At 39.0% G+C, this 27110-nt stretch overlaps 4 protein-coding genes across 6 annotated transcripts in view; 3 read left to right on the forward strand and 1 right to left on the reverse strand.

Moving 5' to 3' along the window:
• Nucleotides 1-1092: 1092 nt before the first annotated feature.
• On the forward strand, nt 1093-5397 carry LOC135626671 (putative UDP-glucuronate:xylan alpha-glucuronosyltransferase 3). 2 transcript variants are annotated; one of them, XM_065132162.1, is made up of 5 exons: nt 1093-1584; nt 1684-1780; nt 3255-3449; nt 3523-4166; nt 4236-5397. In XM_065132162.1, exons 2-5 carry the CDS (start codon nt 1710-1712, stop codon nt 5216-5218), a joined length of 1893 nt encoding a protein of 630 aa, XP_064988234.1. In that variant the 5' UTR covers nt 1093-1584; nt 1684-1709; the 3' UTR covers nt 5219-5397. The 2 variants fall into 2 exon arrangements, with proteins under 2 accessions (XP_064988234.1, XP_064988235.1); XM_065132163.1 differs by lacking the exons at nt 1093-1584; nt 1684-1780 and adding an exon at nt 1937-2701.
• Nucleotides 5398-8497: 3100 nt separating this feature from the next.
• Nucleotides 8498-9536, forward strand: LOC135627081 (transcription factor IND-like). The gene has a single exon (XM_065133041.1). It carries the CDS (start codon nt 8596-8598, stop codon nt 9223-9225), a length of 630 nt encoding a protein of 209 aa, XP_064989113.1. The 5' UTR covers nt 8498-8595; the 3' UTR covers nt 9226-9536.
• An 8713-nt stretch (nt 9537-18249) lies between these two features.
• LOC135626674 (uncharacterized) lies at nt 18250-25025 on the forward strand. Of its 2 annotated transcripts, none has more exons than XM_065132167.1 (14): nt 18250-18549; nt 19375-19497; nt 19907-20050; nt 20173-20290; nt 20796-20879; nt 20970-21088; nt 21172-21273; nt 21584-21700; nt 21841-21906; nt 22598-22664; nt 23375-23428; nt 23504-23593; nt 24379-24417; nt 24582-25025. In XM_065132167.1, exons 3-14 carry the CDS (start codon nt 20010-20012, stop codon nt 24699-24701), a joined length of 1017 nt encoding a protein of 338 aa, XP_064988239.1. In that variant the 5' UTR covers nt 18250-18549; nt 19375-19497; nt 19907-20009; the 3' UTR covers nt 24702-25025. The 2 variants fall into 2 exon arrangements, with proteins under 2 accessions (XP_064988239.1, XP_064988238.1); XM_065132166.1 differs by having other exon boundaries at nt 18253-18549; nt 20189-20290.
• A 562-nt stretch (nt 25026-25587) lies between these two features.
• LOC135626673 (auxin efflux carrier component 5-like) overlaps nt 25588-27110 on the reverse strand; it is a 2125-nt gene continuing 602 nt past the window's right edge. The window contains exons 1-5 of the mRNA XM_065132165.1: nt 26889-27110; nt 26726-26811; nt 26489-26646; nt 26016-26092; nt 25588-25903 (exon numbers count right to left, since the gene is read on the reverse strand). The exon at nt 26889-27110 is cut by the window's right edge and continues 602 nt beyond it. Of these exons, the coding sequence (XP_064988237.1) occupies nt 25831-25903; nt 26016-26092; nt 26489-26646; nt 26726-26811; nt 26889-27110 (616 nt within the window). The 3' untranslated portion in view covers nt 25588-25830. The remainder of the gene's footprint in view (nt 25904-26015; nt 26093-26488; nt 26647-26725; nt 26812-26888) is intronic.

The following is a 27110-nucleotide window of genomic DNA, read 5'->3' on the forward strand; positions in this document are numbered from 1 at the left end:
TCTCTCTCTCTCTCTATATATATATATATATATATATAGATATATAAAAGAAAAGGCTTTTTCAAATTTTAACTTGAAGGGACCTTTTACACCAAGGAAATGGTCTTACTAGTTTATCTTTTCAGCTGTATTCTGGCACACCATGTGTTCTCTGCTGCTTTTTGAAGAGTGTGAGAAAAGATTCTTGTTTTGTCTTGTCAGATGTCTTCCTCTTTTAATTCCTAACCTTACGAAATTTAATGAAAAAAAATTGCTTTTTTGTTGTGAAGATAGAGAAACCTTTTTTTTTTCTGAATTTAATGGATCTTTTTGGCACAGTTTTGTGATCTACATGATACTGAACAGCCCCTGTTGTCAATCAGTGTGTGTATCTGACAGCTTAAGCTGAAAAGTAAGACCAGATAGAACAGATCTAAGAAAATTTACCTTGTTGCATTAAAGAATGTGGCATGTGAGTTTCTTTGATGGACTCTTGCACTCCCGTGAGAGTGAGACCTGCAGTTATGTCATCTTTTCCATGAGCATACACAGCCCATGTCCATATTGTTATCTCTTCCCCCTGCTTGCTGCAACTCGAAAGCGCCATCCAACCAAATGTAGCTTGACAACCAGTCATCCAGTGATGGACTACCAAATTCTAGTTCAATCCAATGTAGCACACTCATTCTCTCCTCTCAGTCCAAAAATTCCATTCAATATGGAGCACAACATCCACCTCAAGATTCTGTTTTTGCTCAAAGCAGAAACATGAACCTGAACATTTCCTGTTATCCAGAAAAAGGGAAGATTCCATTCTTCAGCACACCTCACACAATCTGATGAGGATTTTGATCAAATCTAATGAATTCTGATATTAGAGACACTCTACTGGCATAGTAAATGTAGCATTTCTTTTAATTATGAAGATACATTTGTTTGTAATTAAGCTCAGTAGCACATGAAAATCCAAGTAAATTCTCTGACTGTTCTTCTTGATTGTAAATAGAATGAGATTGTTGCTGTATGTAAAAATATAGTTGTTTCACATATTTGTAGGTATCTGATCAGTAGAGTGAGAAGAAGGCAGCTGAAAAGAACATTTTACCAGCACAATCAGATTCCAGGGTTAAAAATGGAGCTGAATGGTGAATACCACAAGTGATTTGGTTTCCCTTGCTGTCCTCCTTCCATATGAAGCCAGCCAGCCAGCCTCCGAATTCCTGTAGAAGGTGAAACATTCCCCGGCTTTCTTAGGAACCAGCGTCCTGAAAGATTTACCTGTCAGAACCAAGTGCGGTAATAGGACAGCCATAAAAAGGGCACCAGATTCCAGCAGTGGCCATGCTCACTCAATTCTGCCACTCGGCTTCTCCTCCTCTTCCTACCGACTCGGGTGGAGAAGAGTTCTCCTCTTTTCTTCGGTTTCTTGGTTCTTGGTTTGTTGTCGTTGGCTACTCTGGATTTGATGGAATTGTTGGACCGGTTCTTCTGTGACATGAGCGTCTGAGAAGAATCAAGTTCGACGTGCCTTGCTGCAACTGTTTGCAGGCCGAGATGTGCTTTCCACGCTGTTCCACGTTCTAGCTATTGGAATCCATGTCCGACGTACTACTCGTGGTTCTTTCTTGTCTTTGATGCTTGCTATCCATGGTTTGTCTACCCACTGACGTGAGATCGGTTCTTATGCTGCCTGATAAATGCCAGATGAAGCCTTCCCGTAGTGCGAGTCGATGGTCATGAAAGGGCTCGTCGTTGCATCTCCTGGTTCCGCCGAAGCTCGGCACCGGTCGTCTGCAATGGAGTAAGTTCTACTCTTCTGTGAACTCCCTCGATTTCAGCTCGTAACATTTCGTTTCCGTGTCAAGTTTGGTTCCTTGATCTTCCTATTATTTCTGCTCCATTCTTCTTCCTTCTTCTCTGTACCATTCAATTCTTCGAGCTCTCTGTCTCAGAGCTGTGATTGTGTCAAAGTTCAACATGGTCCTCAAATTAGCAGAGATTAAGAAGCCGGAAATCGCCCACGTCTCCGTAGAGCTAAAAGAGATGAGCGAAGAAAAGGGGGGGAAAAGGTGAATGGAACAAAAGCAACTGGTCCTGAAAGAGTACTTCGGGGCCTTTTTCTCTCCATAAAAAAATGAACTTTTTTGAGAGATGAATCCTTCTGAAGAACTTTAATTACTTACTTCCCTTTGGATGATAAATTACTCTAGATTTCTTGGGGACTCGGAACAATCTTATAGGCATGTTTTTGCTGTGCTACTGGCATCAAGACACCGATTCAGGAGGTAGTGGAATCTGATGCAAGAAGACAACCTTTTCTGTCTTTTCTGTTGCCGGAAAAGGCTCTCCTTTTCTCCGTCTCCATCATTCCACCAAGCTTCTTGTTCATCCTGGTCGGCTAGCTATTTTACATTCTACGAAGACTGTAGCATCCTTACAGTCTGCAGTCTCTTACGGGGAGCGTCGCTTAAAAACTAGTCTGTAGGCAATTATTGTTGAAGTCCTCCATTCTGCATGCTTGGTCTCGATAATGATGCTCAACGACTAGCCAAGAAATTGTAGTTGGAGACGCAGAAATGTCGGTACCAGCACGAACACGGCACCTAAATTGCCTAGGGAAGCACTGTGATCACTGAGGATATCCAAACTCCTCGAGAAGCAGGATTGAAACCTTGCCTCTGCTCATGTCTGATGCAAGCAAAAGAAGTGTTGGCATCACCTGGTAATCCTCTGTTTCGTTACTTCTTCTGCCCTTTTAGATCTGAGACATCCTTGCTGATTTCCTTTGATAAAAATTGTTGCCGAAATTTGAATTCCTTCTTGTTAATCGACCTTCTTCGGTCCGATACTGATTTAACATAGGATTTCTTATGGGTCGTCGGTGTCGGAAAATAGTTACAGCCCTCCAGAAAGACCAGCTCTTGAGTAAGAGTTGGTCCAGCATAATGTGTTTATCTTGAGAGCTTTGACATCATTAATAGAATCAGCTATTCTTCCAGCATTTACTTCTTCTCCATGTTCATCTTCACAACCAATCAGTCAGCCACTAGATAAGTGAGAATAAATAAGAGACGACCTCACCTTAAAGGACCATGCTTTGTTGTCTCCTGAATTATGCTTGGTAAGTTTCTGATTCCTGTAGTATGTCGCCCGATCTGGAAGATCGTTTCATTCTGCTTCTTACATGGCTGTTTTGGCAATTACATTACGAACAATCATCGTCTTCTGTGCCTTCAAATCTCTTCAGCTAATCTGGTATTCGACATATGGTTCAGTGATGACACAGGCAAAAGAAAATCTCAGAAAGTTTTCAGAGTAGACAAGTGCAAGATCCTGTTTTCTGAGAGGAGCTCAAACTGCAAGTTCGAGTCTTTGAAACTCGCGTTGATCATCGTTACATGTTGCACGATTCTAACGCTTGCTTTCTCGCCAATTATGTCCAAGGAGCAGCAGCTTCGCCCAGGTTCCAGGTACAGATTTCTTGGGGCATGGTTCGCTGCTTTAGTCGAGGAAGACCCGAAATATTTAGTTGCTGCATTGCAGGACTCGGCTTGCAGATGTTGCACGGATGTGGCAGACGACGCTCTCGGATCCTCGATACATTTCGCAGTTGGATGTCGAATGGGGCCTGATGTCGAGTGTTCTTGAAGATGTGAAGGCGAAAGAAGGAGATCTCAGAATTGGCTTGCTGAACTTTAACTCCTCCGAGGTCGAGTTCTGGCGGCGAACACTTCCGCATGCAGAGGTCTCTTCTGTGCATCTCGACTGTGCCGACCCAAGCATCACCTGGAAGGTTCTGTATCCCGAGTGGATCGACGAGGAAGAAGAGTACGATGTGCCTAGTTGTCCATATCTTCCTCAGCCCCAAGACAAGAAGGGATCGAGATACGATCTCATCGCCGCCAAGCTGCCCTGCGACCGGTCGGGGAGCTGGACGAGGGATGTCGCGAGGCTGCATCTGCAGCTCGCAGCAGCCAAGCTTGCGGCATCTGCTTCTGCAGGGCGGTCGCAGGTTCATGTGCTACTGGTGACCGATTGCCTCCCTGTTCCGAACCTCTTCGGTTGCAGAGATCTCGCCAGGCACCAAGGAAATCTTTGGCTGTACAAGCCCGAGACCGCAGCGCTGCAGGAGAAGCTTCGCCTTCCGATCGGGTCATGCGAGCTCGCCATCCCGTTCGAAGCACAAGGTCAGCTGTTTGATGAAATTCCTACCGTCACTGAACTCCCAAAGATTCACAAGCTGTTCATGTGCACAGTTCGGATGTACACGGAGGTCGGGCGACGAGAAGCGTACGCTACGATCCTGCACTCAGCAGAGCAGTACGTCTGCGGCGCGATTGCAGCGGCCAAAAGCATTCGTTTGGCAGGATCTGTGAGGGATCTCATCATCCTGGTCGACGGAACGATAAGCGAACGTGAGCGGAGCGGCCTCGAGGATGCAGGGTGGAAGGTGAGAACGATCCAAAGGATTCGCAACCCCAAGGCGAAGCGCGACGCCTATAACGAGTGGAACTACAGCAAGTTCCGCCTCTGGCAGCTCACCGACTACGACAAGATCATCTTCATCGACGCCGACCTGCTCGTCCTCAGGAACATCGACTTCCTCTTCGCGATGCCGGAGATAAGCGCGATCGGGAACAACGCGACCCTCTTCAACTCGGGCGTAATGGTGATCGAGCCCTCCAACTGCACGTTCCAGCTGCTGATGGAACACATCGACGAGATCACGTCGTACAACGGCGGCGACCAGGGGTACCTGAACGAGATCTTCACCTGGTGGCACCGCACACCCAAGCACACCAACTTCCTGAAGCACTTCTGGGCGGGCGACACGGCGAAGAGGAAGGCGAGGAAGGACAGCCTGTACGGCGCCGACCCGCCGGTGCTCTACGTGGTGCACTACCTGGGGCTGAAGCCATGGCTGTGCTACCGGGACTACGACTGCAACTGGGACCTGCAGATGTTCTGGGGGTTCGCGAGCGACGCGGCGCATGCGACGTGGTGGAAGGTTCACGACGCACTGTCGGAGAACCTTCAGAGGTTTTGCCTGCTGCAGACCAAGACGAAGGCTTTCCTGGAGTACAACCGGAGGCAGGCGGCGAAGGCCAACTTCCCTGACGGACACTGGCGGCGGAACATCTCCGATCCAAGACTCCACATCTGCCATGAAAGGTTCTGCTCCTGGGAGAGGATGCTGCTGCACTGGGGCGAGGCGAATTCGTCCAACGCTAGCTCGTAACTTCGACCATCCACGTGTTTTCTCGGTATAATTAGATTAAACATAGACGAAAAGGATTTCTGCTTACACGTTTGCTTACGAGTTGTAATATTTAATTCATGTTCTATTAATGACATTTTGATGTAAATCTACCTTCCGATGTCAAACATATACACGAAGTACGTTACCGAAGTTTTACATGATATAAGTGAAATATCAAATGCCAGGGGGGAAAAAAAAATAAACACGTTGTTCTACCTGTTTGTCGATTGGCGGAGAAGTTGCCCAATTAATGGGCCCCACGTTTTCTATTTCTTTTCATTAATACTATTTAAAATTATTATCGGGGGGTCCCCCTTTGCTCAAGCGCCACGTGTCACTCATGTGTGGACAAAAACATAAGTGCAATGTTTGCCATTGATTGCGTGCGCGGTTTACATTAATGACAGACATAAGTGCCAACAGATGAGCTTTCGCGATGCGGTCAACCCACACGTATATTGTATATATATATATATACACACACACATACGTACATAAAGATAGTATATCGTGCCCTGCACGTGTTAAAAATGTTGCTTTGTCTTTGTTCACTACACTGGCGAAAGACAACAACTCTACTGTTTGCAGTATGACGAGGATAAGATAGCATACACGAGACTTGCCTGTAGTAATTATCTATGTAACTCTACTGTTTGAAAGTAATAGATTCGGAAAGAGTGTTACGAAAGGCATGAACTTTGCATGAGTTCGTTTTCTTTCTTGCATTGGTGATGCACAAACTCAAGAAATTAGAGTTGGGCACACTGACCTTTCTCTTAATTTTCAATGTGGCAAGTTGGAAGCTATATGCATTTCCTCGGTGCTCCGTCCCTCCTCCCATATCACTCACTGTCAGTGAGCTGCTTTGGCGCATCTCTTTGCCTCTCCTGTGCTGAGGAATGGATGCAGTGAAATATTGTGCAGTCCATCTTGGTACTTGCATCTTTCCTTGACGAGGAAAAGCTATGATAAAGTGGAACTCTTCGAGCAGCTCTTTTCATCAACATGTTTCTCGCTTCCGTTTGATTCTGTCCCTCTATAAAGTGTGCTATTTGATGCTGACCACTACCACAACCCTACTGCATGTACGTTATAGACTCGGCGATCTGTGTCTAAGAGAGTAGTAACCTATATACAACGTCAAATGTTAGATGGATGGATAAGGAAGGAGGGAGAGAGAAAGAACTGTGGGGATGAATTCCACTGCAACTTTGCTTTAGATCAGTTGAATGCTTTGTTGGTGATTACCCTAGTGGAATGTCCATCTCTCTTCATAGACTATGGACCATCCCTAGACCTCCAAGCTCCGTCCTTGGGATATGGTCTTATCTTCCCTTTGTTCTTCATAGTGAATGCCTCGTAATCCATTATCTCCTCTCTGTCTCTCTATCTATTGTCACTAAGAAGATATTGAAATATATTTCTAACTTCTGAGAGTGAAGCTTCTACAATGATATCTGGTGATGCAAATGATGTCACATATTCTGTCTAGTCATTAGTTCTTCCTCTCATGGACCACTATTTTAACATCTTGAGTCTCTATCTTTAATCTCATAATGTTGTTCATGATCTGATACAGTCGGCTGCTCATGGAATTTAGATATTTACTTCAGAAGCTTATTAGTGATGTTTCAAGTTAGCATGATAAGGTCAACAAGTTCCATAGATGGATGAGCTTGCAAGCAAAAGAACATATGTTACATTGTCAGTCTCAATCATGTTGGGTATAGAAGAGTTTGTTGTTCACATTAACTCTTAGATCAGAATTCTTTTACTGAATCTGTAATCAAATAGCTTTTCTTGCCAAGGAAAAATGCACTTAAATATACTATTGCTAATGTTACTCTGGCTGCAATGCCATTTGAGATCACATGATGACTTCTCTTCTTAATAACTTCCTTCAATTGACTCTATACTTCTTTCTTCATTGATGGAAACCTTTTTCTTCATTGACATCTTGTGAAAATAAACAAGTATGTATGCTTGTAATGAATGAGATGTTTCAAGATTTTTCCAAAGAGAAAACATTTTTGTTACTTGGAAACATTGTGAAGCTACAGAGATTGTTTGAACTTTTACATATAAGATCCCACCAACTTTCTCTTTGAAAAATAATTATCCTTTTTACCCCAAGCAATTATTGCTTGATGTATGTTTCCCCCTTATCTCTGAAAGGGCTCAGTAGGCAGAATCCATCATGTCAAATTGGCATGTGATGCACAAGTATTAGCAACAGTTTCCTGGGTTCCAGCTATCTTACAATACTGGTTTATGGCCCAAGGCATCATTGGTTGTCACTGCAATTGATCACAAACAATTGTTTGGAACTCCCAAGTCAACATTTTCTTTTTCTCTTTGAATGTATGAGTTTTAAAGTTGCTCTATTGGTTATGATAAGATTAGATGATTGGTGTTAAGGTTGATAAGTACTTTATATTTAAATTATTTGGAAGAGTCTTAATTTACATGTTAATTTATTGATAGATTATAACTTAGATTAGAAATCGAAGTCGAAAGAATATTTAGAGAATTAAAATTTATTTATATAAATATATCCTAAATCTTACGATCGTGATGAGAGAGAAAGACATAGAAGAAACACTTGTGAGAAGGTATGATAACTTTCAAGCTCGAGTCTAAAGTAACTCAACGAAAAATAATTTTTATATTATTTTTTTATATATAAAATTATTTTTTTGTTAAACTTATCGAATCATATTATATCTTACATCGATATTCTTATATATTATTTATTTATTAATATCAGAGAATTTTTGTTGGCTTTGAGTTTTTTCTCCCTTTAGTTAAGCGAAATTTTGATGTGATATAAATCAATAAATTAGCCATAAAATGTAATCTTCGCTTCAGAGAAAGAATGCAAAAGGCATAACGTTTCCTTCATGAACACTTGGTCAATTACAAAGATACTTTGAAATTGAATGATTGCATGTATTCGTCATTCATGCAAAGAAGAATGTATGTTTGAGAGAGAGAGAGAGAGAGAGAGAGAGAGAGAGAGAGAGAGAGAGAGAGAGAGAGAGAAGGATGTCTAAAAAGCCTGGAATCCTTCACGAGGAGCACAGCTGTAGCCTCGATAATTTGGTGTCTTCCTTGTCTTTCTCTACACCCCATTATTCTATTGCCCTCACCATACTCGATTCAGCAAACAGATAAATAGAACGTGTCCCACATCCTATGTCACAAGCTCTACCAAAGTCGTCGTGTAATAAAGCCTCTCTTCCCCTATCACAGCCAATATTAGGTTACATACACTCTTCTTCGTTACTGTTCTTCTTGGATCAACAAAAGCCTCCTCTACCTCCCTATATTTTCTCCTCCTCTCATAGCTTTTCTTTATGGATAGCATCAGCAGAAACACCAGTCGGCCTTGGGATCCGGAGATGAGCATGGGGAGCCAGTTCCTTTCTAATTACATCCCCTTGGAATTGCCATTCCACGCCCACATCCACCCCCCGAGCTTCCCCAGAAGAGGGATGGAAGGGGACCATGAAGCAGATGAGGAGGAAGCTTTGGGCGCCGTGAAGGAGATGATGTACAGGATCGCCGCCATGCAGCCGGTGGACATCGACCCCTCGACGATCAAGAAGCCCAGACGCCGCAACGTCCGGATCAGCGACGACCCGCAGAGCGTGGCCGCGCGCCTCCGGCGGGAGCGCATCAGCGAGCGCATCCGCGTCCTGCAGCGGCTCGTCCCGGGGGGCACCAAGATGGACACCGCCTCCATGCTCGACGAGGCCATCCGGTACGTCAAGTTCCTCAAGCGGCAGGTGCAAGAGCTGCAGGCCAGCCCTCAGTCACACGTGGTTCACGTCGGGGCAGTGGTCGACGGGAACCCGGTCGCGGGTGCGGAGTGGTCCCACGCCTCTTCGCCGTCCTCCTCCTCCTCCGCCATGGGAGCTCCTCCTCCTCCTCCTGTATTAGAGTTTGGCTTCGATGAGCAGGGCGCCCACCACCCGGTGCACTAAGCTTCAATACATGGAAGTGATTTATAACAAAGTACAATGCATAATTGCATGCGAGATTTTGGTGGCTAAGATGTAATGCGTACATCAATCTAGAAGACACACATGAAAGCAATAAGTGTTGTGATGTTCGTAGAACTGCTACATTTGCAATTTGATCATATTTTATGTTGTGTTCTCTCATCTTTTTGTTGTGTTATCGTTCATGTACCGTCACATGGTTGACTAAATGGACTCCGAATCATGATCGAGAGTACCTTTGGCTCACCTACAACTTGTTGATGCTGCTCCCTATGAGAATATTGTATTCATTATCCAATGTTGCAACATATGATTGCAGTAGTGGAAGTCAGCTGAGCTTCTTCCTCGGGAAAGAAGAGAAGCAGAAAAGGACAGGAGGTTGATGTCAACAACAAGCTAAACGATGTTCTTATCCCACCACTAAAACTGAAAGAGATAAGAGAAAACTACAAAAGAATACAATGATCGAAAATGCATATATTATGTATAAGTGAGAAGAAGAATAAAAGTATTTCATGCTTGCGTCGAATCAGAATAGAATACATAATGAGAGAGAACCAAATCGATCAACTTTTGCCCTTCCATTAGAAAGGAACTACGGATACTATACGCATGCATATATATGAACACGAAACTTGTGTCATCCTAAAGAAAGCTATAGCACAGATGTTTGTCTAGACAATATCTTATAAATCCTAAAATCGAGATCAAGTCTTTATCTTTATGTTTTACTTTTCCTTTTATATTATTTGCATCTGCATTTTTCTATCCTCTTTTGTCATTCGGTCGATATTGTAGGATTTGAGCAGGGAAGGACGTAAAATGGCTTGGCAGTGTTGATACCTGCTGCAGACTATTGAATTCAGGACAGACAGAGGCAATCATGCAATGAATGATATCGATCTGCATTCAGGCTTTCTCCCTGGATCTGTCCCCTCTCTCGTGCTGAAACCAACGGCAGTTGATAGGCTTGCAGCACATAAAATAAGAGGAAGGAAGCTGCAGCAGAGGCTACGAAGCATGGACGTCCCATGCCCAACTCCATAGGTGGGGCGAGACCTACTTGCATGGCCTCGTGAACTTAAACATGCCGTGACCACTGACTCCTGCTACCTTATCATCTCCTGATCCTTACACACATTAAAGACATCCACAAGGCAACATAGAGAGAAAGAGAGAGAGAGAGTGAAGTAAATGTTTATGTATACTTTAGCGATACGTTAGGACAATAATGAACATGCGGAAGTATATGTAGATTATGCCGATGACAACGTACGCCAAATGGATATCATGTAAGAAGGATGCAGCAAGGCATAGTGTATCCAGGACAAGTTTAAGCATACGAGTACAGGCTCCGAAGCTGACCTTAGCATCATGACTCCCTATCCACTGAAGCCATAGCTTGCTCGGCAGACCAGGATATACCGAAAGAGAAAAGGGCTTAGGAATAGGGTCATGATATTGATGGTTTTGATGGCTGTTGATATCCTTCCTCATTAAGATAGCTTCAAGTAGCAAAGTTTGTAATATGCTTTGTATTTGGTTACAGGAAAAGAGGGTTTGTGTGCTTATTATGAATGATGTTTTAAGCTGATTAATAGGCATTACAAGTGGAATATAAGATATTATTTGCATGAAACTTCTGCATTGAATAGATGAGGGGGAAGGGAGTGAATCCAGTGAGACTTCAACAAATGTGTTGGAAAATAAACTTAATTAATCATTTTCATCTAGACAATTATGACATGATAAAATAGAGCATGAAAGATTAAAAGAATTGCATATGATATTAAATATATTTGGTTTGAAATTACCCTCTAACTCTCATGGAGAGATAGACTTATGATAAATAGATTGTGGAGAAAATATAAATTAAATGACGGCTCTCTTTTTGAAATAATATAGTTTCTACTTTCGTAAAGAAAAAATAAATATAATACTTTTTATTTTACTTTTAATATTAAAAAAATCATTGGCTTTTAACCCATCACAAAATTGTTTCTTTGGAAACATGAATGGGAATATTGACCTCCAAAAAAATTCATCCATCAAATGGGGCTCTTGAAATGTGCTTATGTTGATATGACACGCTAACAACTTGGGCTATCAAGTTTCTCGTTCTTGAAGCCCACTATACTTTGCCTAATACATGATCACAAAAGTATTGACGATTCATGTAACACCCCGTTAATTTATGAGATTAATTGAGGTATTATAATTCGTCGATGAAAATAGCTCCTACTCTTGTAGTTCACCTTTGTTAATCCTACAAGTTACATGTTTCCACTGAACACACTTGTTCATCTACAATTAACACTACAATGATGGATAATAATTATTTTTTGGCCAATTCGATCCCGAAAATTGAGAACTATATCCACCATCGATTTGATTACCAACAATTCCTTTGACTTAGTATACATTTCCACTCTCCGTAACACATGTAAGCTTGATATGAAGATGACTTTCTAGATAATGTTCATCCGAGTAGGAGCCATGTAACAAAGATGCATAAATGTCTTTTTTGTAAGTCATAATTATAAGGTATAATGAGCATAAATATCCCTCATCTATTAACATTGGAGAAGAAAAAAAAATTAGACAACATCTTCTCATGTCATTTACATAAAGTATATTAAGGATCAGTTCAAGGTGTCACTTTTCATTCTCATCGATGGAGAATTAACTTTTGAACTATCCATCAAGCAAGAAGACAAAAACAATATATATAATGAATAGAGATGACTTTGTCCTACATGTGTCTCGAGTTCTCTTCATTGCATCATGCTTTGTATTATGACAAATGCTTTGTTAGGTAGATAATTCTTGTCTCAAAATGATCAAGCCTCTAAAAGTTAATCTCAAGAGCATCAACCCTCATCAAGCATCCCAGGAATTCCACCACTGCTCATCCTTCAGGAAAATGCCAAACTTAATACAAGTAAAAGTGTCCACCCTATGACACTTCCAAAAGAAATGTAGCATGTGACAAAGCCACTGATGCTTTTTTGTACAAAAGGTGCCATATTGCAAAAGTATGTGAAGTGTGGTGCAATTCTTCTAGTGATGTTCACAAGGTATCCTCCAATCAAATGAGAAAGAAAAGTATAGATAAGATGATAGTAGGCACCCACAAGCAAATTGGACACCAAAGGATACAATGGGAAAAAAAAAGAAGAAAAGGGTATCTTCTCATAAAGGAGATAGTACAAAAGCATCAAGAAAATATTTATATTCTCAACTATAGAAGAGAAATATTAATTTAGAAATTTGTTTAAATGTACAAAAGCATCAAGCAAATTTGATCATTATGTCATGATCCAAATTAAATAGACTAACTAATATATCAATAATACTCATCAGATAGTTATAAGTCAATCTTAATTTTATTTAGTAAAATTAATCGAGATGTTATAATATATTTATATTTTATATAAAATTTAATTTTACTTATAAATATTTTTAATAAATAAAAATAGATTAAAATAGATACTCTCATCCAATTTCATGTAGATATAAATAAATAAATAAATTTATTTATTTATTTATTTACAAAGTGCTACCAAGTATCATACATATCTTGTGAAAAACAGGTCAAGAGTATCTTTCCTGGCCCCACAAACTTTTGGTCTCTAGAAGCAACCTGCTATATCATTGATACCCTATCATCATCAATACTTGACTCCAACCCCTCCACATATATTACTATCTTCAAGTGGAAGCTAATTCCTCTTCATCATGCAGTGTTAAGCATTCAAACATGGACCTCTAAATGTATACCATTGGCCATCAAACACCAGCTCTGTGGGTGTCATGCAATCAATAAATGTGATGTGCATCATGCAATGGGCAATAACTGGATTTTTAGCTGGTGAAAAGCCTAGGAGATTAATGACATCATCATGGTTATTATTATCTCACTTTTTCGATAGATATTCTCTGATTATAATATTTTTTAAAAATTAAAAAATATATTATATTATATACATAATGTTGATATGTAGATTCGAATATAAGACATGCCATTTACGTAATAATATACTAATCAATTTGGATCTCTCGATACATCTTTTTAATCATAGTATTAAGAATATAGTCCAGAATAATATATGTTAGATAATTATTCAAGTTATAAATAAATAATCTACAAATGAGTGCAAAAAGGAATTAATTTTTCCTCCATCATATTTTTCTCCTTTTTTTTTTCCAAAATTATATATATTCTCCATTATGTAACACATCATATTTCTAGATTTTTCCACCTCCCAACTTACTTATGTTCTCTGAATCTACAACAGGGGTCAAAAATCTCCCGCTGCTCCTTATTTAATGTGTATGTTTCCAAGGATGACATCCATGGAGGTCATTCTACAAGAAAAAGAACTGTGAACTTGTTGAGCCAATTGCACCCTTCTGTGGCCACTGCATCTCCTAAACATTGGAGGTGGACTTTTACCACCTTGGTAGGCAACTCTGAAACAAGTTGCCATTTGGATGTGATGTTTATGGTTGACTAATATTTTCATCCACAAAGAGATCTGTCATCACACTGGGTCAACCATCAACATGTTGACCCTCCCTGATGAGTAATGTCTTCAGATCTCAGAAGTGCTGGGCTCAAAGTTCAACAAAGTGTGGTTGCTTCTTGAAGCTTCAGTTTCAGAAAGGCTTGAGATGCTATGATGCATGAGGAACGCATCATAAAGAACGAAGCCTAAGTTTAAATCATATAAATGTGACATTAAGATCTAATTACACATACTCTAATGAGAAAGGACTAAAAATAACTATTTTCATAAGTCAACGAACAATTCTAAACCACATTGGATGTCCCTTTTAATCTCCTCTCTCTCTCTCTCTCTCTCTCTCTCTCTCTCTCTCTCTCTCCCAAGGCACCAAAGAACCACTATCCTGTGGGCTATAAATGAGTGGGACAATATTTTGTGGGCCACACGCACAGGTCAAAATAAGGTGGGTCCACAGCTCCTCTTCTTCAATCAGGACTCCAGCCGAGGCATCACACCAGTACCAAACTCAAGTCTAAATGTACTCACTGTACCCCTCCTTGAGCCTCCTCCATTTTTGTTATCCTATGCGCGTAGGGTGGAGGTTTTTGTTTTCTTTTAATTGAAGCAACACCATGAGAAAGGGTGTGCAGGTCATTGATACGTTGGAAGAAGACCTATAAATTTCATGATTAAATGTGATAAGATCATACTGATTATTTTTGCAAGAAGACCTAAAAAAAAGTTTATTAAAACCTTTGGGACTATTTTGGGTATATAAGTTGATACAGAGAATAATGTTGATCAAATATATGGTCTCTGTTTAAAAAAAATATTTATTGCTCGCATAGAGAAAAATGTCAAGTGAAGATTATTAAAGGTAATTAAGTGTTGTCTCTTTCTAGAATATTTATTTTCTCTTTATAATCAGATATAAAAGTTTATTTTTAGCACAGAGATATCATTTTTCACTTCTCATACTCATACTTTATCTTTCTCGAATTACTAACTTGGGCATTAGAGAGATCGGCTTAGAAAACCTCTCTCGATCTCAATATTCATGCTAGTGGCACTTTAGGATTTTGACGTTTTCACTTTAGCAGCACCTTGAACAACCTTGTGTGCACATGAGTTTAAATCGCATCGAGTTGGTCAAGATATCAATAACATCTTTCTATAATATTTTTGACACTAGAAAGAGGACTCAATGTCAATGAAATGCTCACCCATCAATTCTCTTAATAAATGCCCGAGCAAAGAGTTTTTACCATAAACTAATATAGTACTTTCACATAGGGGATAGTAGCCACTATTTTTGCATATTGGTGCATCTATCTCAGAACAAATAATAATGAGATATTAGTACCTATTCAACAACCCAAATCTCTCATCCCTAGGGACGGCCTCGAGCCACCTATTTATTCTCATTGAAGTGTTTTTAAACCTCACTCATTGAGTACATATGCTAACATATATGAGACAAGTCATTGCTTCACTTTTTCCCTAATTGGCTTAATAAATAGTGTCACTAGCTCACCTACGGTCCATGGCTCCATCGCCACTAGGTTTCTTGATTAAGCACAATGCCAACATCTAAGGAGTGTGCGAGGCCTCTCAAACCATTGGTCAAGGAGACACTTCAGTCCATGATCGTGGAATTCAACATACCGCATTAGCCTTAATCTACCTTTCTTAAATCCGAAGCCAAATCAATGAACTTGACCGAGGACTTCTTGTGAATCCCACTATAATAAATGGATTGACATTTGGAAGAGATGCAATAATAGCTCTGGCAGTCAAGAGGGGAAGCATTGGTTGACCCTACCTTGGGTTAATCACTGTTCAACCAAAAATCAAAGAGGAATCAATTTCAATGAGCTTTTATCTCGAAGGTGTTTAATGATAATGCCAATCTAATCTAGCATATTTTAGCTTTCCACACCTATATATTATTATATGACATCTCGGATATTCTAATGTGTCACAGCTTCCGGGCCATGTTAAGAGGCTAGCACAAGAAGAGTACACTCGTTTGAAGTCGCTTTCCATTTACTATTTTCCTTAGTTGGGGAGAGAGTTTATACTTCCCTTTTTTGATAACATATGCTCTCAGCCTTCAGTAATAACACTCCTCGAACTTAGGCAGGTGGAGAAAGAAACGCTCATGGACTTTGTCAATCAGTGTGCAAATGAGATCTTAGACATGGTAGATGCTCAAAGCAAGACGGGTCATGATCAGCTCTGACCCTAAAATCACTTTGATGAAAGAGAAATAAACGACCTGAGCTACCTTACCCGAGTTGACTACTTTAAATATGACTAAAATTGAAGTCTTCCTCCAAATAAAATAGAAATGACTCTTATGAATCTCTCAACCAATGAAGACCCGTGACAAAAAAAGATAAGTTCAAATACTATCAGTTTCATCAAGATTATAGCTACGACACTGAAGAATGTCGCAACTTGAAAGAGTAAATCGAAGTGCTTATATGTTAGAGACATCTTAAGTGGTTAATTGGAAAGTAACGAGAACCCTTACCACACCCTTAGAAGCCAATAGAGAGATACATTGATACCATTATTGGTAGATCCACCTTAGAGAGACACCTCCTTGGCCTATAAAGCTTATGCCCAAGCTATTACTAAAAAAGTATACGAGGATGAAGGGTGACTCAAAAATAATCTTTAAAGAGGAAGAGGTAGAGTACTTTGATCGAATCATAATGATGTCTTAGTGGTCTTTGTGAGCATGATCAATGCCCAAAAGAAGAGAGTCATTATCGACATAAATAGGTTAGTTATTATCCTCTACTTTGATGTTTTTCGTAAATTTAGACAATCAGCTAACGATCTTACTACAATGACTTTTTTGTTAATAGGGTTCACCGATGACTCCATCTTGTCTCTCAAGATTGTGAGTCTATATATCACTTTCTTGATATGAGTTATGTTCCAAAACAATATTGATTAAGTTCATGAGAGTGAATATACCCTCGATGTATAATACGATTATAGGTTGACCCACACTGAATAGATTGAGGGCAGTAGTATTGACTTATTACATGACGATAAAGTTTCTAATGAGGACTGAGATTGAAAAACTAAAAAATAATCTAAGAGAGTCGTGCTACTACTACTTAATGATAGTATCCATACTAAAGAAAACCTAACCCAAGGTACCACCCATAAACTCATAAGACTTGGTCAAATCTACCTTATATATCAAGTAGATAAAGTCAAGACAAAGCTCCACTCAACCAAATTATCATGGTCGGGATGACCCTTCCCTAGAAGAGTCGGGTGTAGCTTATCAATTATTTTTTTGGAGAATTTTGCTCTATTTGCATAGTCACCGAAAGACATATCGAGAATCTACCCTAACATAGCTCAACATTACTTGGACATTTCAAGGCTTCATAAGTTTATGTTTGATCTCTAATAAATATTTAATGATGAGGTAGACAAGTTTTATTAGGAGTAGGGTTTATTACCAACTTATAGTATTTCTAATAGATCGCCAACGTTATATTCATTAAAAAATTAATATATATATATATATATATATATATATATATATATATATATATATATAATCTATTGATTAGAGAATGATTGATTAGAATATTATTACTTGATATGATAATTACTAAATCTATTGATTATAAATAAGATGTTAATCGCTCCTCTAACTGTGACCAGAATAGATTAACTCCATTATTTTTCATAATCAAAATGATTCACTGTGCTAGACGATAAAATTTTTATGAGATTTGTCGGTGAGACTGGGAGTTGGCATATTATTCCATGATTAGTACATTATTCCCATAAATGTCAGGTTCAAGTTTTTATATATATATATATATATATATATATATATATAATATGTAATGAAAATAAAAAAAGAAAATGTGAGATTCTACTTGGAATTTTAGGGAGTTGTGCAATGAATGGAAAGTTGAGATGGGATGATGGCGACGTTCGAGTGGGCGGCCAAACAACCTGACTCTTCATATTTATCTATTTAATATATATATATACTATATCTATATATATTACATAAGTGTATAAATGGTGGAAAGCATATACTTCTCCTTACTCCACGCGCACAACCGGACGTGGCCCACCGGGACGCACGAAGTTAATGAGAGTTGGCGGCGCTCACCTGTCCCAGCTCAGACACGCAACATCCTTTCCCCTTTCTCCTATGGAAAGCCACGTGGGCCACCCAGGTGTCAGGCTGATGTCTGATTCCCAACGAAGGTGTTTTCTGTCCTTTTCTTTGACACTGAATCATTCATTGCGTTTCTGGCTCTCTCCAGATACTTACGCATTTCACCAAATATGCCAACGTACCGGATGGGTCCCACTTGAGTGCTGCATCGCGGTTCGCGCTTTTTCTCAAATTAAAGCGGAGGGAACCGTGCGGGTGCGTCGAGATCGAGTATGCCTTCTGTATTCCTGTCTCTCCACTTCACGGAATGGACGCGACCGAGACCAGAAAGCGCCTCACTCCTCCTCCTCCGCCACTTCTCCGCCCTTGACTCGTAGGCAACAATCCATCGCAGCTTTCTTCCTACAGAGAGAAGAAAACCGACCCCTAAAGTAACCTCCACCAGCCCCATCTCACTGTTCTTATCGGGAAGCGGCATCCTTCGAGAAGACTCGAATTGTTTTGGGAGTCCTACATCGGCTTGGTTCTCTTCTCCGTGCGAGCGGTTGAGACCTTCTGATATACCCAAACCTCCTTTGCGGGGAGGTCCCCTCTTCCTTCTGGTTTCATGGTTGCTTCCTCTTCCTTATGGTGAGGAACTCTCTCATCTCTCGTCTCTTCGCGACAGCTTCTTATGATTTTCAAATTTGTGGTTTTGATCCAAAGATCATTTCTTTATGGTGGGTTTGTGGGTTTCTTTTCCGGAGTGGTATCTGTTTTGTTGCAGACTTTGTTGGAGTTTTGTGTCTGATGAAGTCATCCAACTTGCTTGTCTTGCCTTTTATTGGAGCTGCTTGATTTCATCTCTTAGATATTTGTTATTCTATTTATTAAAAATTGCATCTTTTTAGAAGAATTTCTGTTTAGATTTTATTTTATTTTCTGTTGTTAACATTTGTAAATTGATTTTATTGCCTCATTCGGAATTTTTGGGGTAATGTTTTTTCACATTCTTTTTTATGGGATTTCCGTTGTTATAAACGAATCATTTCTTCTCAAAAAAAAAAGAAAAAAGAAGAAAATCCCAGTAGCTCTAACTCTCGTGCATGAAATTGTCATTTGGATTTCGTAGATGAACGATTTTGCCTATGTGTTTTAAACACTTGGATCATATTTTGCGTTGACAGTGGCTTTTATGGATAATTTTGCGACATGTATCGTAAAGAAGTATGTGAGGAAGTGAACTATCAAATCTGTCAAAGCACATATTTGGTCTGTTCAATTCTTGAGACATAAGACTATATTGATGACTTGATTGAGGAATGCCTCATGTTTATTTTCTTTATTTTTTTCCCTTTTACGTGTGCGATTTGGTTCGATTTTTTCATGATGTTATTTTTATCGCTTTCCTTTTTGTGTGTAAAGAGAACTATGTAAATTAATTTCTTCCTTTACCTTTTCAAAAACTTCCTGCAGGGTCCTCTTGTAACCGATCCCTCAAGTCGGAGATTATGCTTTTGTAGCATCTCCCATGCAGCTGCTTTCCTATGTTTTGTGTTCATCCTTGGGACCTCCTTTGTTGTATTTGATTATGAGGAGGTATGATACGTTTTCCAACTTTGTTTTTGTTTTTTCTTATATTTTAACATCCAGTGATTTATAGTCTTAAATTTAGCTGACTATTTCTTTTTTTCATACTGAAAGACTTCTGATATATAATTTTGTTTATTAATGACCATGAACTTCTCCTTATAACTTTAGTATTTAAATCAGACAATAATATTTTGGTGTGCTCCTCTGCCTTTAAAGGCTGTGGATATAGCAACATCATGGTCTTCTGTGTAGCAATCATATAAGACTTCTATGCTTTTATTAAATTTATTTTTTATGTTATGTTATGGGAGAAGCATATTCTTAGTCATTAATACCAAGTTATTCACTAACTACTTGCCTTTGTAAATTGTAATATTGTAATTTTATGGACATAATGTTTTTTTCCTTATTGCAGAAAGTGTCGACTGGGGCATCAACTGACTTTGTAGGGATAACTCGAGGCACATCAGAGATTGGCCTATCAAACTTGCAGGCCCGTCAAGCTGATTCATGGTCTCATGACACCAATTTGGGGACCACCGGGTTCAACTCATGCAAGGTTATTAGCTACGGTGCTGGCTTTGAATCTGTTGAGCATGTTTCACATGAAAAATCATACTTTCTTTGTCATTTATACCCTTGTATAAATAAATATTTTACTTTATGTTCTTATGATTTCAGTGTTAATGATTTTCAGCGTACATGCATATCTTCGGGAAGTGAACCATTGCCAAAAGGAATTGTTTGCCAGACATCAGACATGGAAATGGTGCCTCTATGGGGTCCTCCAAATGGAAAGGTGTACTACATATTTATCTCATAGTTTTATCATCTTGTTACCTAGCTGTTGAGTGTAAGATCGTTCAAGGTATTAACCAGGGATTAGTTTTTCCAAATGGTGGATCCTGGTAATGTTCTGACAGGATCTGTATATGCTGGCATTATTTGTAACGGGTCTGTGCTAACTAGCACAAGTTCAATACCTGACAAAAGGAGTTCTAAGACACCATTCCGCCATAATGGAGCACAATTCATGTTGCACAAACACTAGGATGATAATGTGCAATTTTTGGGATCAATATATTGTCTGTATCTATCAGCCATCATCTTTGAATTTTGGGTAGGCCATTGTGTTGTGCAATTGCAGAAATCTGGACTGCAGCAAAAAGTATCTGTTCTATGAGACTTGTAGTTAACTGTGATTCTGTCGAAGAAGATATGATCTCTATTTTGAATAAATTGTATATCACATTTATGTTGAAGTTTACTGTGATGACGTCTATTCTTGCAAATTTTGGGAACAGGAAAATAACATTTTGCAAAAGAGCTTATTGGCGATGCCAGTTGGAATTAAACAAAAGGAAATTGTAAATCAAATCATAATCAAGGTAAAATAAATCACTGTCTCATGAATCTTTTTCTTGTTCAAATTATTTAAATGGTTATAGTTTTAGCCAAATTCTTTATCTGTATTCTAGTTTGCTTCCAGTGACTTCACTATAATTCTTTTTCACTACGATGGTGTTGTTGATGAATGGAAAGACTTACAATGGAGTGGCAGTGCTTTACATATTTCTGCAATCAATCAAACAAAATGGTAATTTATTGTTCCCAAAATATAGCTGAAATTATACACTTGAGGTGTGTAGCTCATTGGAAAAACAATAATATGTTTTGCAGGTGGTTTGCTAAACGCTTTTTACATCCAGACATAGTTGCACCATACAAGTATGTCTTCCTATGGGATGAGGATCTTGAAGTGGAAAATTTTCATCCTGAAAAGTCAGTGTTTGTTCTTCACCATTTCTTTGTTCAGGATATGAAAACTAGAATTGTATCAGGATCTTAATGGTTGAAACTTTATTCCTAGTTTAAACGACAGATGTGATTTTAGAGAACTGAGAAATTTACATTGAATTGTCATATAGTACTGGTTAACTGGAGCTTCTTGTCATTGACTTGAGTTCTTGAAGCTTCTTGACTTGAGCATTTGTAATGGACTTTGAAACTTTATGAATAGCTTAAGTCCATGTTGTATGGCTTGGATTAATTTGTTCAGTAGTTGTACTTGGCTGTCGTTTAACTCCTGCAGATACTTAACAATTGTTGAAAGGGAAGGCTTGGAGATATCACAGCCTGCACTTGAGCCAGCGAAATCTAGGATTCACCATCAGATTACTGTTCGTTCAAGGAAAGGAGATGTACACAGGTGCTGTTGTGTCCCCAGTAGAACTGATCAATACTATGCTATTTATTTTGTTGCAAGTGGAATCTATTCCATACTTCTGGTATGTGATGTCTACTTCTCATAGCATTGGCAATCATGAGAATAATTTGTTTGAAAAACAGAAGGATGTACAAGTTCAATGGTGGCAGCAAATGTTACCAGAACAGTAGTGCTCCTCCGTGCACTGGGTGAGCTTCCTTTTTCCTGAATGCGTATTTGTTGAATTTGGATATCTAATCAGTCATATTGATATACTTTTAATTTTTCTATTGAAACAAAGACTATCCTTCATCCTTTAGTGAAGTTAGTTTGGGTTAAATATGATAACTATTTTAAATTTATGGTCTGTGACCTTCATAATCGTACAGGGAATGGTCATTTTGTCTTGATCTTATCCTGATAAGTAAAACATAAAACTTTGAGTGGACCTTTTTGGATATTTGCTAATTTCATTGCACATGATAGACAAAGAGGTTGCAGGGGATATGTATGTATAGTTACACGGTTTGCATAATCAATATTGCTTCTGTTGACATTTTACATAATTTAATCTGTTCGTGACTACCAAACTCATAAGTGGACACGCAGAACATATTCAACATAGGTTATTACTTGTATATGATCATGTAAATTTGTGTGACAACTAAACCAAACTCCAATGTGTTGACCCCATTCTTGGATTATAGTTGAAGATGTGAATTTCATCTTTCTCTGACTTTGTATTTTGTAATCTAAAAAACTGAAATTTAATTGTGATGCTGGACTGGGAGAAGAAGCTGAAGCAGCTATTTCTAGGAGAACTTCACAAAATAAAATTCTTTCTCTGACAGTTCAATAAATAGTGCTTTCCTTCACTGCTGACAGATTTACTTACTGCAGGTGGGTAGAACTGATGGCCCCCGTCTTCTCAAGAGCTGCCTGGCGTTGTGCATGGCATATGATTCAAGTCTGTTAAAATGCTTTAGTTCTTTATGTGAATTATGTTTTGCATGCATCTCTCTAATTCTACTATTATGTTCTTTGGGGTTTCTACATACCTATCCTTGTGAAGTTTAAAAATAGTGTAATTCCTCTTACAAATTCTATCTTAAGTTCCTTACGTATTGAGATATTCCATACGTGCTCCTCAGTCCAAAAGCTCAATGTATTATGTAAGCCACTACTAATTGCAGCTACAAGTAATTTGATTTCGAAAATGTATAAACATATGGAATATCTTAAAAATTCTTACCAACATGAAATTCTCATAGAAAAGTATGTTCTAAGGGTATCAACATCAACTAGAGTTTCAATTAACAGCCAAATGACAGTCAACTGATGGAGATTAACTATCAAAACATATTTACGAGGTTTTATGTTTGTGCAGATGCATATGCTTAATTTAATTTTGTGGGATAAATATGGAAGTCATTGACTTTAGAGGCATATATAAAATTTTTTTGCTATATTGTTTATGCAGAGTTTTGTCAAAATTTTGTTTTCGGAAACAACTATTTGGTTCTCATATCATTGCCATATAATGAGATCTAATGTGACTCTGGAATATATTTGTATAAACAATGCAAGACACAACTCTTTGACTATGTTTCATGATATATTTTGTCTTCATACTGAAATATAATAAATAATCCTTTTCTTTGTCATGTTTCTTTGTAGAGTGACTTGATTCATGCATGGGGTCTTGATATGAAACTTGGTTACTGTGCTCAGGTAAAATTCCCATATACAGGAACAGTGTTTTCAAATATTTCTTGTCAATAAGACATCTAAGAAAAATCTTGATAGGGTGATCGGAGCAAAAATGTTGGAGTGGTGGACAGTGAATACATAGTTCATAAGGGATTGCCTACACTTGGTTGGTTTGACGATAAGACGGTAAGTTCTTGATTTTGAAGAGACCAACATGACAAATTTCCTTTTATTTTAACACGAAGACTTGAATTCTATTTTATTATATTATTATGCTTAAGCCATCCCCATTCCCCATGTTCCCTACTACTTTTTTATAGTGAAAACTATCCTGCCTTCAATTTGGATATAGGCTTGTGGCGCAAATGATGAAATCTCTATGTTTTGTGTTATTTTTCTCTCTTTACTATTCTTTAAATGGTATATGCTAGTCTATGCACCACAACACTTGACATATATAGATAGACATATGACCATCATGTTTCCTTGCTTTTATTTCCTTTTTTCCATTAAGTCCCATTAGATTAGAGCAGTTGTAGTTGGTTGATGTAGGATTTACAAACCAAATCTCTCAGCTACTCTCTCTCCTCCATGTCTGCTCAACATTCCTTGGTCGTGTGTGTTCTGAATTCATGTCAAGGATGATGAACTAAAATGTAAATTGCTTGCGATCTTGAGTTAAGGATTTTTAAATTTTTCAACAAGCACATATATCTGGAGCAGATATATAATCTGGCATGATCTGTGTGGTTGCACATGTTATTTTACCATACACCTGGAAATTGTTCCAAATGCCTCGTGAACTATTCGGCTCTTCAGTTTTTCTTTTTTTAATCTCGAAGATGCAATGACCAAGTATTATACTTTGTTTCATGTCTAAGTCTTCATTACGGAGAACTGGTCAGGTTCTCATGCCTTTTCCAAATTATAGTTATTTTGACCCTTCTGACTCATAGATTTGTACTTGACAGGTATCTTCTGAAAGACCTGCTGCCAACAACAGATATGCGGTAAGTAATTGCATTCGCCATATTGCTTCTGGTCACCTTTTTGATGATATATTCAAGCACCTACTACTATTTGATATTCTATTACTACCGTCTTGGACAAATAAGGCCCATCTTTCTTTTCTGCTTTCTTTATCCTAATTTGATTCGATCGAGCTATTTTGCAGGTGAGGCAGCGATCTTATGTTGAATCAGAGATCTTCAGGAAAAGATGGCAGAAGGCTGTATCAGAAGATAATTGCTGGTCCGATCCATACCCTGAACCTAAGACAAACCCTGGACAATAGCACTAAACTTGCAACATAAGCTAACTCAAACAATTTAAGTACAAATTAGTTAACCACACTATACAGTTCACTGTCAAGCTCGACACATGGAGAGTTGTCATCAGCTGCCATGACGAAATCAATCACGATAAAAAAATGTCTCAAGTAAAGCTGCCCTCTGTTTCAGAGTCATAGCAACAAATGTATAGCTCAATCCTCTAATAATGTTTTCAATTCTTTGTCAATGATAATAGATTATAGATGTATGTTTTTTATTCTTTCATTTAACATGACTGGCCTGTAATTTCTATTTTATAGTCAGTCTGAGCTGCCTCATCACTTTAATGTACTGAGGGTACTTCTCCTGTCTTGAGATCAATGCAGTATTCTTGAACAATTCCCAAAACCACCAGTCTTTTATGCTTCAAAGTTTTCTCTCCTGGGAAGATGATGTTTTCCAAAGCCACTCCTGTTGAACTTTCTGATAGCAGGAAACCTTCGTGTGAGATGATTGATATAACCAGTAGGGTTATACTTTTACATTACTAATTTCATGCCTCTATTTTTCAGTAAATTTGTACTAAATCTGTCATGGTGTGAATTCACTTACCATGGTTAAGATTTGGAGAAGGCAATAATATTCTGGGAACACCTTGAGGAATTCACCAAAGTCTTTATGACATGTGACTCTTTCATCAAATGTTTCCATGAGTCTAGGTTTTGTTATGACCTATTTGGCATCTGCAGGAAGAAAGCTTACCTATAACTTGTATGTAAAGGATTCATATGCTTGATTTTGTTCATCATTTATTTACTTGTGGATTGGAGTACATATCATGCCATCATCCTTGTAATCTTGTGAGCATCAGATGCACATTCCACAAACCCATAGGTGCAATTGGGAAAATAAAAAACCACAAAATTGGTCTGTCTTTATAACATACATTTTCCTTTTTCTCTTCTCCTCATCTTCTGCATCATGTTTCTAAATGATCACAAATACAAGAAAACCAAGCTTGTTGCAGAATTATATTCAGCCTTGACTCATCATAGAATTCACCAACACAGGGATTGCAGAGAAACACACATTCAGGAGGAAAGAAGAATTTTCCAGGAGAGCAAAAACAGAACAAGGGTTAAGAGTTTGGGGTTAGCTCATGAAACCCAGAACCACATAGTATGCCACAAGCACAGGCAAAGAAACCAGCATCCCAAAAATTACCCTGAAAGGAAGAGAATGATTATAAACTAATCAGGAGAGATGGCTAAAACAACCGAAGAACATAATATATTGTGTGTAATCTGTGTATGCAATCTTGATATGTATCAACTTACGCAGTGCTTAGCACATCAGCATGCAATCCGTATTCTCTTGCGAAGATGAAAGAGGTGATGGACTGAGGCAGTGCAGCCTGCGAAATGTTCAGCACCAGCAGAATTAATCGACTCAACATGCAGAGTTATTTTCTTTGTAGAGAATAAAGCCCTCCCAATTCTGATCTAGGAATGATGAAGATGTCGTACACTTTCTTCCTTATAGGAGGTCTTAAGGTCAATTTCTTGCTCTACACATGCTGTGGTTATTTATGGTCTTGATGTGTTCGTATGGATGCAAAGCTTTCTCTCCCATCTCCAAGAAATAAAATAGTTGTGCATGTAATCTGTCTGTCTTGTGTAAATTACATCAAAGATATACTTTGGTGGAGCTGTTCGAAGTAATGATCATTGAGTCTATCAGAATGTAAACTATGATCATCTTCTGCTTCAGATTGCATGCAACCGAAACAATGGCAGAACAGTTAGATTACCTGTATGATTGCCAGATGCAGGACGTCCCCACGAAGTCCGACGGCGATGGCTCCGATGGCCGTGGCTGCCGGGCCTGCGATAAACTTCAAGACCATCCCAAATGCGGTCAGGCTCGGTCCACAGGCGAGTACCTTCTCTTGCAGAGCCATGAACAGCCCTGCAAAACAATGGCGATGGGTTCATCGGATTGATCCACCATAATGGTTAGGATTTAGTGGTGAGTTTGATGTGTTTACCCATGCTGAACATGGCCATTCCAGTCCCTGCCTTGGACATGATCAGAATTGAACCCTCCATGATGCTTGGCATCTCGAAATGCCACCTGAGTCAGTGATCCATCAGATGCAAGCAAAGTGTTTGAAGCTGTGTCGTCGTGCAGCGTTGTTTGCGGTGCTGTACCTGCTTGCGATGAAGGCCCAGGTGATGCCGACGATGCTCGCGTATGAGTTGGGATTGAGAGCAAGCTTGAGCCACACCGTCTTCATCAGCGACCAGAAGGAAGGTCGTGGTGTGACCTCGGGACCGCCGCTGTCGACGTCCTTGAGCGGCGGTGACTCGACAGACGCGAGCTCGCCACCGGCGGAGGAGGGAGCTGCTGCTATCGAGAACAGCCCGCACCCC

This window comes from Musa acuminata, chromosome BXJ2-11 (genome assembly GCF_036884655.1).
Source record: "Musa acuminata AAA Group cultivar baxijiao chromosome BXJ2-11, Cavendish_Baxijiao_AAA, whole genome shotgun sequence".
Taxonomy (NCBI): Eukaryota; Viridiplantae; Streptophyta; class Magnoliopsida; order Zingiberales; family Musaceae; genus Musa; species Musa acuminata.